General features: G+C 34.6%; 1 protein-coding gene across 12 annotated transcripts in view; it reads left to right on the top strand.

Annotated features, from left to right (window-relative positions):
* Positions 1-12,153, top strand: part of CSPP1 (centrosome and spindle pole associated protein 1) — a 158,113-nt gene that overhangs the window by 38,899 nt on the left and 107,061 nt on the right. For 8 of the 12 annotated variants that reach the window (XR_005794191.1, XR_005794192.1, XM_040487663.1 and 5 more), the window contains 3 exons: positions 6,893-6,996; positions 7,719-7,742; positions 11,879-11,959. Coding sequence is in view for 10 of the 12 variants with exons in the window: in XM_040487663.1 (XP_040343597.1) it covers positions 6,893-6,996; positions 7,719-7,742; positions 11,879-11,959 (209 nt within the window). In the remaining 2 variants the exon portion in view is untranslated. The remainder of the gene's footprint in view (positions 1-6,892; positions 6,997-7,718; positions 7,743-11,878; positions 11,960-12,153) is intronic. The other 4 variants (XM_040487660.1, XM_040487656.1, XM_040487664.1 and 1 more) reach the window with 1 other exon arrangement.

Raw genomic sequence — 12,153 nt, 5'->3', positions numbered from 1 at the left:
CCCAGGCGCCCCTAAAAATTCTTTTTAAATACAATTATACTCATGGAAATTTGGAAAAGAATAAGGAAGAAATAAATTACATTGTTTAATTTAAAAAGTATCAGAAAAGAAGCAACTGCAGAATTATCAATTGCAGAGAAGCTCTGAGGTTTAGACTAAGCTAAAAATACTACAGTTAATGTAAAGATTTTGGAACTCAGGCAACAGGAAATTGTTGATGGTTTTCTAGTTTTTTAAGTTACATTTTCAGTTAACATTCTTTTCAGCATTTGTAGTCTTAGGTTTCTCTTATTACAGATTAAATGCCAGAGATTCTACTGCCTTTTTGCAGTTTGTATAAGTCAAGTGAGTCCTTTGTAGTCATACCTTTATAGCTAAAGTTTGAGTACAGTGTCCTCCTCTATTAAAGCAGTCATGTCACTTGATAACTCACCTGTTCATGAAAAGTCCTTTTATTATTTCCTATAACTAGTCTTTTGATTATGTTTACATAATAACTTCTGATGGTGATATAATGAAAGAAAAAACTAAGTGTTCCATGGTAATTTGTTTTATAAAGCATTTATTATGAGTGCTATGTTAGAAGTAAATTAATTTTAAAAAGATTGTGTACTTTATTTTGAATAGTTTATTTAGCCCATAGCCACTATAGAAACTAATACTTCTAATTGATGTAGTTCTGAAGCATAATGTTAACTGGCTTAGAGTCACTGATGTTGTACTTGGTGAAGTGACATCACTTCAAATGACCCTAAGGTGACTACTGCTTTACTTGCCACTAGAACCATCATAAGACAACTACTCTGAATAAGTAAGTCTGACCATGTTTCTTAGCTCATTAAGTCCATCGAGATGCCATAGTTAATGCATAGTTTAAAATGAACAGAATACTAAAATTGTTCCATACAGTTCTTAATTTTCTCTTACCTACCTCTAATGCCATGAAGTGTTGGTACTGGATGACAAAAGAAGAATTAAAAAGTTAGTATTTTCTGTTGACTAAACCTTAAATTAATAACATTTAAACTAATTCAGAACGCATTATGTATTATTCTTCCTTGTCTTTTAAGACAGTATTATTTGAGTTAATAGTAAAAAGCAAATATTCTTGATAAATAAAATTGAAATCAGTATAAATAGTAATTTATAATTGAAAATAATATTTTAGTTTCTATTCTTCCACATAAATCCAGCAAGCAGGATTGGAAAACAGTGGTAAAATCTGAATATATGACTTCAGAAAGCTGTAAATTACTGTTCCCCGAGTAGGAAAGCCTCACATGGTGGGAAGCATCATCCTTGTTTTCTTTTTCTCCTTGACACAACAGAGTAACCATTGTGACTAAGGATATGTAACTTTAGTTACTACTTATTATGCTTTCCATGCAGTCAGACTGCCTAAAAGCAGAAATGAACTATTAAGAATTGTGTTTTTTCCCATTCTCTCATTCATTCCTCTTATTCAGGCATTCATTCTTATGTACTCATTCATACATTCATTGAGTGAACGTTTCTTGGGTATAGCTTGTATGCCAGGCATTATAAAATTGAAGAAAGCATGGCCTTACATTCATTGACTTCATAGTTTTGTTCCATGTGTGATACTCTATTCTGAATGTGAGAATCACAAATTTCTCTCTTTAGGCTTCGATTGTGTTATCTTTAAAAATAAAGTTAGATTCTTTTTGAGGAAAGAATGCTTTTCTAGGATGATTTAAAATTTTAAGCATATGGGATATTTTTGGGAGAGTGTTGAGAGCATCAGTGAGAAGATTCTAAGGAATCCTCTGCTTTACCCACTATTACCAGGATTATGGAAGCCAGAGGTATGTATCAAGAGAATTCCATGGTGTTCATGGTGGAAAGTGGAATTTAATTATTCCATAAAAATCAACAGACATTCATTTATATTTATACTGCATGGGTCCTTCCCCCCTGAAATATTTCAGTGATGTAATAAAGCAGAGATATGATACTTTTATGGTAAGTCCCATCATTTAGGTGCATTGTGTGCGAATAAAGTACAAATATGGTGAAATTCATAGCAGTTTATAAACTGCAGTTTGTTATTTCATCTATATTTTCATTAAGGAAAATAATTTTATTCTGTTTAGAAAGGATAATTTTTATACTATAGTATTACATATTTGATTTTTTTTATTTTAAATTAAAATTTTGTATTTTATCAGTTTTTTTCTTCCTCCAAAATGACAAAATGAAGGAATTTACCCCAAAAGAAAACGGGAAGAAATGACAGCCAAGGGCTAAATTATTACAGATATAAGCAAGATCCCTGAACTAGAATGTAGAAACACTATAATAAGAATATTAGTTGATATTGAAAAATGCATAGAATCCCTTTCTGCAGAGATAAAAGATATAAAATTTAGTCAGGACAAAATTAAAAATTCTGTAACTGGGATGCAATCTTGAATGGATGCCTTAGCAGCAAGGGTGGATGAAACAGAGAAGTGAATTAGTGATTTAGAAGATAAAATTATGGAGAATAATGAAACAGAAAAAAAGAGGGAAACAAAGGTAAAAGATCACATTACAAGACATGGAGAACTCTGTGACTTATTAAAAAGGAATAACAATCTAATCATAGGAGTCCCAGAAGATGAGAAGAGTGAGAAAGGAGCAGAAGGTTTCTGTGAACAAATTATAACAGAAAACTTGACTAATCTGGGGAGGACACAGACATCAAAATCCAAGCAGCACAGAGAACTCCCATTAGATTCAACAAAAACTAACTATCACCAAGGCATATCATGGTCAAATTCACAAAATACACAGTCAAGGAAAGAATTATGAAAGGAGCAAGGGAAAAAAGTCCTTACCCTATTAGGGAAGACAGATCAGGTTTGCAGCAGACATATCCACAGAAACTTGGCAGGCCAGAAAGGAGTAGCAGGATATATCCAATATGCTGAATCTGAAAAATATGCAACCGAGAATTTTTAATCCAGCAAGTCTTTCATTCAAAATAGGAGAGACAAAGAGTTTCTCAGACAAACAAAAACTAAAGGAGTTCGTGACGACTATACCAGCCCTGCAAGAAATTTTAAGGGGGACTCTTTGGAGAAAAAACGAAACAAAACATAAACGACCAAAAGCAACAAAGACTAGAAAGGACCAGAGAACATCACCAGAAAGTCCATCTCTACAAGCACAACAATGGCACTAAATTCATGTCTTTCAGTACTCACTCTAAAGTTCAATGGACTAAATGCTCCAATCAAAAAACATAGGGTAACAGAATGGATAAGAAAACAAGACCCATGTATATGTTGCTTACAAGAGACCCATTTTAGACTTAAAGACACCTGCAGAGTGAAAGTATGGGAATGGAGAACCATCTATCATAATAATGGCCGCCAAAAGAAAGCTGGAGTAGCCACACTTATATCAAACAATCTAGATTTTAAAATAAAGACTGTAGCAAGAGATGAAGAAGGGCATTATATCATAATGGGTCTATCCACCAAGAAGATCTAACAATTGTATTTATGCCTCCAACATGGAGGCACCTGGAATATATAAATCAATTAATCACAAATATAAACTTATTGATAATAATACCATAATAGTAGGAGACTTCAACACCCCACTTATAGCAACAGACAGATCATATAAGCAGAAAATCAACAAGGAAACAATGGCTTTGAATGACACACTGGACCAGATGGACTTAACAGATACATTGGGAATGTTTCATCCTAAAGTAGCAGAATACACATTGTTCTCAAGTGCACATGGAACATCTCCAGAATAGATCACATAATAGATTACAGTTCCAGACTTCAAACTATATTACAAAGTTGTAATCATGAAGACAGTATGGTACTTGCATGAAAACAGACACTCAGATCAATGGAACAGAATAGAGAACCCAGAAATGGACCTACAAACATATGGCCAACTAATCTTTGACAAAACAGGAAAGAATATCCAATGGAATAAAGACAGTCTCTTCAGCAAGTGGTGCTGGGAAAACTGGACAGCGACATGCAGCAAAATGAACCTGGACCACTTTGTTACACACACACAAAATTAAACTAAAAAATGGGTGAAAGTCATTAGTGTAGACAGGAAGCCATCAAATTCCTCAAGGAGAAAGCAGGCATCAACCTCTTTGACCTTGGCTGCAGCAACTTCTTACATGTCTGGACGCAAGGGAAACAAGCAACAATGAACTATTGAGACCTCATCAACATAAAAAACTTATGCAAAGCAAAGGAAACTATCAGCAAAGCTAAAAAGCAGCCAGTGGAATGGGAGAAGATATTTGCAAATGGCCTATCAGATAAAGTGATAGTATCCAAAATCTGTAAAAAACTTATCAAAAGTCAACACCCCAAAAACAAATAATCCAGTGAAGAAATGGACAAAAGACATGAATAGACACTTTCCAAACAAATCCAGATGGCTAACAAACACATGAAGAATTGCTCAACATCACTTATCATCAGGGAAATAAATACAAATTAAAACCACAATGAGATAGCACCTCACATCAGTCAGAATGACTAAAATTAACAACTCAGGCAACAACAGATGTTGGCAAGGATTGGAGAAAAAGGATCTCTTTTGCATTGTTGGTGGGAATGCAAGCTGGTGCAGCCACTGTGGAAAATAGTATGGAGGTTCTTAAAAAATTAAAAATAGAACTACCCTACGACCGTGTAATTGCATTACTAGGTGTTTATCCAGAGGATACAGGAGTGCTGATTCGATGGGACACATGCCCTCCAGTATTTATAGCAGCGCTGTTGACAATAGCCAAAGTATGGAAAGAGCCCAAATGTCCATCGATGGATGAATGGACAAAGAAGGTGTGATATATGTATTTATAATGGAATAATACTCAGCAATTGAAAAGAATAACATCTTGGCATTTGCAACTAATGTGGATGGAACTAGAGTGTTTTATGCTAAGCGCAATAAGAGAAAGACAAATACTATACAATTTCATGCATATGTGGAATTTAAGATACAAAACAAATGAACATGAAGGGAAGCAAAAATTCTATAAAAACAGAGTGAGACAAGCTATAAGAAACTTTTTTTTTTTCAACATTTTTTTATTTATTTTTGGGACAGAGAGAGACAGAGCATGAACAGGGGAGGGGCAGAGAGAGAGGGAGACACGGAATTGGAAACAGGCTCCAGGCTCCGAGCCATCAGCCCAGAACCCGACGCGGGGCTCGAACTCACGGACCGCGAGATCGTGACCTGGCTGAAGTCGGACGCTTAACCGACTGCGCCACCCAGGCGCCCCTAAGAAACTCTTAAATACAGTGAACAAACAGGGTTGCTGGAGGCATATTTGTTGGGGGATGGGCTAAGTGGGTCATGGCCATTAAAGGAGGGCGTTTGTTGGGATGAGCACTGGGTGATATATGTAAGTGATGAATTACTAGGTTCTCTTCCTGGAATCATTATTTTTAATTTTTTAAAAATGTTTTTTATTTATTTTTAAGATAGAGACAGAACATGAGTGGGGATGGGGCAGAGAGAGAGGGAGACATAGAATCTGAAGAAGGATCCAGGCTCTGAGCTGTCAGCACAGAGCCGGACGTGGGGCTCGAACTCACGAACCGTGAGATCATGACCTGAGCCGAAGTCGGACGCTCAACCAGCTGAGCCACCCAGGCACCCCTTCCTGGAATCATTATTACACTATATGTTAACTACCTTGGATTTAAATTTTAAAAATGATAATTTTTTTATACTGTAGTATTACATGGTAGGAGTAGAAGAAGGGAGAGGAGCTTCAAAAATCTAAACACTCAATATCTGTGCTTCTTGACATAGTATTTTACTGTTAAAATGTTTCCAAAGTAGTGTTATTTGATTTTAACTGCTTTATTGAGATATAATTTACATAGTATAAAATTTACCCATTTAAATTATACAACACTGATTTTTAGTGTATTTACAAGTTGTACACCCATCACTGCTGTTACCATCCCAAGATGTCATTTGGTTTTTGAACTCTATGTAATGAAACATAATTCAAAATTAAAGTTTTCCTTAAAATATTAACATCCTTTTACAGAATTTCTGTTGGAATGATGAAAAATTCTAGAAGTGGGCTCACCTTTTGTGTGTGTGGTGATTGTTGCACAACACTGTGAAAATACTTAATGCCACTGAATCATATGCTTAAAAATGGTTATAATGAAAATTTTGTAATATGTATATTTTGCCACAACACAAATTAATATCCATTTATGTGAAGTCAGAATTGGTGGCTTAACATTAAAAGTTTTTGGAAATTTCAGCCTGAGCCACACAGTTTTAATAATTTTTTCTCAAACATTTTATAATAAAGATATTCTTAGGTTAAAATCACATTATTAATTAAAACAGAACTTAAAATTGTTGTATTTGTTTTTATAGAGATTTCAGTAGGGTTAAGTGAGGAAGTAAAGGTAATCAGCTTTTCTTTGCTTTAATTTTGTACTCTGTGAAAAGCCAGATGCCAAACAATGCAGAACCATTTATCTAAAGGGGGTAAAGTAAACGTGCGCATGCGCGCGCGCGCACACACACACACACACACACACACACACACACACAGACACAGTAATTTAAAAATATCTGTTTATAAATGCATAAAGTCTCTGGAAGGAGATGCGAGAAACAGTGATGTTGGTTATTTTGGGCAGGAGAACAAGATGACAGGTTCATGGGTGGGAGGCATATTTTCCCTATGTGAATGTATGACCTACTGAAATATTTTAAATACACAATTCATTATCCTGATCCTGGTCTCAGAATCAGCATGACTGTGTTCTTACCTACTGTGCTCTGGTGACAGCATATTGTATTGAAACTGACATTGGTTTGAAAATGAGCTATATTACTTAAGTTGTTCTCTTTCTAGGAATTGATTATGGATTAAGTTTACCACTTGGGGAAGATTATGAACGGAAGAAACATAAACTAAAAGAAGAATTGAGGCAAGATTACAGACGCTATCTTACTCAGGTAATAAATTCTATTAATTTATGCTTCAGATCTTATGCTTCAGAATTCTTCTCCTAAATTATTTTCCTCAGGTTTTAGTCATATGTGTTAATTTTTAGGTTTTCAGTGGTATCTAGCAGTAGGATATTATAGTGAAAGTTAAGTGACATGTATGACATTGGTAGAAAAAAAATGGTGCTGAGAACTAGTACCATTGACTCTTGACCTTTGGAACAGGGTAGTGGGCTTTAATTTTAAATCTGATGGTAAGTTCTGGTTGTTCATGTTTTCTGTAGAGTTATCATGGTTTAAAATAGCCCAATTATGATTCCAAACTCCTCTACTCCCTCCAAACATGTATTAAAATGACACATGGGGTTCTAGTTGCTAATTATTTTCCTGTCAGCTAAGCTTATAAAAACTTCATTTAATATATTTATTTAACCTCCCAAGTCTTTGCTTTATGATTTAATATATTTACTTAGCAGAACCCTTGTTTTAAGTATATTTGGTTAAATTATGTAATTTCTAAGCTGAAGATTTCTTGCAGTTTTCAAATGCAATTTATTTTTGAAGTTATCAAATTATTTTAAACAATCATGATGTTTCTAGTCATCTCAAGATATTCTATAGTTTCTTCATACTTTGTAATGTTTGTTCCAAATGTTTAAGTGGTTTCTTATTTATTCTGATGTGCACATGGAGAGAAAGAACTTTGAATACTTTGTTTCCCTTGACTTTAGGGTATTACACAAGCGAAAAGAAAGGTAGGGTTGCCTGCAAAACGTTTTCCTTTCATTTTTCTTTTCTTCTCTTTTCTTTTCTTTTCTTTTTTTAGATCTAGTAGCTTGCAGTTATTTTCACTTTATGATGTTGCTCTCAAACTATTAAGAAAAATAACTTCATTTGTGATTTTGACTTTTTGAATGGTAACATTTTGTATCCTTTTACCAATGTCAGTCTATACATTATAATTTTCCATTAATACAATCAGGCACTATTCCTTTTGATTCCTGCTTTGCATTTATTTTTATTGCTTTCTTATACATCTTTTAGAAATATTCTATGGCCCATTTGTTTTCAGCATGCCAATTTTTTTCTTCTAATTTTGCTAATCACATTAAAATTAATAATACTCAGGATATTCTAAGATGTTTTTAAAGTGTGTTGTCAGGATTTGGATTACTCAGTATTTTTGCACCCAAACGCATGGACTGCATTTGTAAATTTATACTGGAAAACAAAAACACTGTAGTTTTACAGAACTTTAAAAAAGTATCTCACGCATCCATCATCATTCACCCAACAGTTTTTAAGCACTTATGAAGACGAATTTGTCTTCAAGGGGTCTTAAGAGTCTGGTTGTAGAGATGACATCATACAGGTCAGAAACTGATACCTAATAAGGATATAATGATTAGGAGAGACTCCAAGGTGTTATTTTGTAAGACACGATAGGTAGAATTTGGATACACTAGAGGGTGAATCAAGGAGAGGACGTTTTCCAGATGGAGAATATAGAATAAAGGACTTGGAAGGGAGGCTTTAGCTTTGTATGAATGAGGCATATTGGGTTTACCAGCCTGGGTTGGTTAGACTAGATTATTTTTGAGAGTAGTAAAAAATAATGATGTAGACACATAGGAAACCATCAGATTAGGTTTTTTTAAAGGAATTTTATTTGTGTATGTATGTATGTATGTATGTATGTATGTATGTATGTATGTATGTATTTTTTAAGTAGGCTCTATGCCCAACATGGAGCTTGAACTCACGATCCTGAGATCAAGAGTTGCATGCTCTACTGACTAAGCCAGCCAGGTACCTCAGATTAGGTTATTAATTTCATATGTGTGAAACACTATACCTCCTTAAGCAGCCTGTGAAGAGCTCAATAACTATTTTAGGACTGTTAGTTCTGCATATTAGAGATTCTTAGTGTTTATTTTAAATTACTGCTACAGATTTTTAACTCTTCTTTTCCCGCTAATTTTCAGTCTGTTCATGCTACTTTCCACAATGATCCTGTTTCTTACCAATTTAAATACTTCATTGTCTCCTCACTGAGCTTCTGGATAAAAATGCATATTCCTTAGCATGGCATTTGAAGTCTTTTGTGTTCCAGCCTGCCTCTCTGGCCTCTTACTCAGTTTTGTCCCCTCTCCCAGCACTCCTTTGTTCTCTGGTATCTCTGGTATCTACCCAGCACTCCTTTCCTCTGGTATCTACCATTTTCACTTATCTACTTCATAGATAGAAGATTTTAAAAAAGAATGATGGTAGGAGGCATAGGAAGAAATTGCCTTTATGAAGGAGAGAAAGAATCAAGAAAGAAAAAGAATCAAGGAGTACAAATCTTTAAATTCAAATGGATATGAAGGAGTTTTGGTGTTGGAGTATCAAGAATGTGGTTATGATAGAGGAGCAGTAGTTTCTTAATATGCAAGAGACACATTTTGGTTGACATATGAGAAGGTGGACATGGAAAGGAAGGCAAGGGAAAAAGAAAATAACATAGGATTTGGGTAGGTGGCTGCAGTGGCTTCCTTGACCGCTAGAATATGTATTTTCCAAGTCTACTCTTTTTAGATATTTTTTTGTGGCTTCCAGACTTGGATTGTGTGGATAGTTAAATTACAAAAAATCAGATCTTTAAATTTTGCCAAGAAGAGCCATTAAAACAATTAATTACCATCTCTTTCCCAATTTTTAGAACAAAAGACACTTGGTCATCTAACATTGCAGGGAGAATATATTCTCAGGAGAATAATTTTTATATTGAATTAATGTGTATTTCAAGCCCAGACTTCTCTCCTGAACCTCACACTTACTCTATTTGGCTACCTATCTTAGAAATCTAATGGGTATCTTATGTTGAACATGTCCAAAAGAGAACTCTAGATTTCTATTCTTCCCTCTCCCATCCTTTAGAAGCCTGGAATGTTTGTAGCCTGTTCTTTTAATTTTTTTGTCACAGTACTTATCATCTACTAACATACCATACTCGTCCTTATGTCTATTATTTCAATTTCCTTTGCTTGAGTGTAAGCTTTAGGAAGGCAGGGATCTTTGTTTTCCTCACTGATGCAACTCAGATGTTTCAAACAGTTTGGGACATAGGCTCTCAATATTGAATGAATGAGCGAATGACTAAAATTTAGACTTTTGAATAACTCACTATATTGTCCTTATTATGTTTTTCATTTTATTGAAAATTTCAAACATTATCCTGGGCCTTTAGAGGGAGTGGGAATTGCCCAGTGAAGGAGTGAGGGTGCTGTGTCTCTGTCTTCCAAGGGTTGGAACTCTGAATGTGTTTTTTGCACATGTATAACTACAAAATGGCTAGGTTTATAGGGTACTTTTTATATAAGGGTTAAACTGATTCAGGGATTTAGTCAGGTATCCTATTGTTTTCCTTGACAAGTAAGTTTAGAATTCTATACAACCAACTTTCATATTAGCTTTTGTAGCACAACTTATTTGTAAATTATTATTTGTAAATTCAGATTCAGTGAAACCTTTTTAATCGCTTAGTTTTATTAATCACTGTTCCCAAATGTTTTAGATATAACTATATTATAGCAGTTGGTACATTAAATTATAGTTATTTGTTTACATATTTGTTTCCCCAGCAACACTGTAAATTTCTTACATATAGGGAATATATTCTTATCTTTGTCTCCCTACCACCAAAAAAAATAACTTTTGTTTAAGTAGTCAATAATTAATGAATAAGTAAAAGGCATGGAGCTACATAGGTTAACAAATATTGATTGATTTAATCCTCATAAGCTAGTGATTTAGATCCCTGTTTTACACACAAAAGAACTGAGGCAGAGAAGTTAAATAACTTCTAGATTGTGACTACAAAGTAGTAGTACCAGAAAGTTGGAGATCATATATATTTTTTTCTAATCCTTGTGATTGCTTTATAGCCTTCAAAGAGATTTTGCATTCTTTTTTAATGTTTATTTTTGAGAGAGACAGTGCGAGAGTGGGAGAGGAGCAGAAAGAGAGAGAGGGAGACACAGAATCCAAAGGAGGCTCCAGGCTCTGAGCTGTCAGCACAGAGCCCAACATGGGGCTTGAATGCACGGACCTCAAGATCATGACCTGAGCCACAGTTGGACGCTTAACTGACTGAGCCACCCAGGCACCCCGAGATTTTACATTTTTAATCCTCTTTGATCATTATGCCAGCTTTGGTAGATAGGCAGAGCAGTTACTATTCTCATTTTATGATAGAAGCCTAGGTCAGGAAGGTTAGGTAACTTGCTCAGTGTGACAGAACTAAGTGTTGGGGCTAGTCCTGGAGCCTATGTCTTTTGACTCCTAACCTGATGGTCTTTTTACTACACTGCATTGTCTAAATGTTTAATGATCAAGGATGGAGGTACACATAAGGAAACAGTGTTCGTAGTTTATATCTTCTGGCATTTGAGTGGATATCCACTCATAAATTATTACAGGAAAATTAGTAAACAAACATGATTGCAGTGTGCACACGGATCTTGGTGAGCAAGTTTAAATTGGCCTTAAGAACAAAAGGACAGTAGGGCACTGAGGATGAAGAGTATGTGTTTAGATGAGGAATATAAATTGAAAAAGAGTTTCCTTTTTTCCCATGCTTTTGAATCATCTGGAATATACATATATGTATGTAGCAAGTGAAAATTAAGACCTGATTCTCTTCTTCAGGGAGTTGTTGATTGGAAGAAAATTCTGTTTCCTAATTACTTTTGTTATGAACTCTGTAGAATTGTACTTTGTGTCTTCATCTCCATTTCATTCTTTTGCTCTGCATAAGTAATCACTTAGAAAATAGAACGTAAGACACATTTATGGAACATTTTATAAAGGCAATTAGATAATGTATTTTTTTTAATGTGTATGTATGCAGAAAAATTTTCTGTCCACGAGTGAAACAGATCCATCTACTCTGGGAGTTTCTCTTCCTATTGGTGAGAGGTTATCTGCTAAGGTAGGTAAATAGGAGTAGTTATTGTGAGTAATAGTTTTATGAGGCATCAAGATAATTAAAGAACTTACTCCTGACTTAAATCCAAGGAGAAGATTATATCATTTCCCATACTTGAATATATGCCTTTTAAAAAAGTCTGCGGAGTCTCTGTGCTGTTTTTTAAAAAACTTTTGAACGTAACATTTATAACAATG

This window comes from Herpailurus yagouaroundi, unplaced genomic scaffold (assembly GCF_014898765.1).
Source record: "Herpailurus yagouaroundi ecotype Mexico unplaced genomic scaffold, PumYag 165, whole genome shotgun sequence".
In the NCBI taxonomy this organism is placed as follows: domain Eukaryota; kingdom Metazoa; phylum Chordata; class Mammalia; order Carnivora; family Felidae; genus Herpailurus; species Herpailurus yagouaroundi.
Note: the sequence above shows the minus strand (reverse complement) of the source record. Positions and strands in the feature narration are given on the sequence as shown.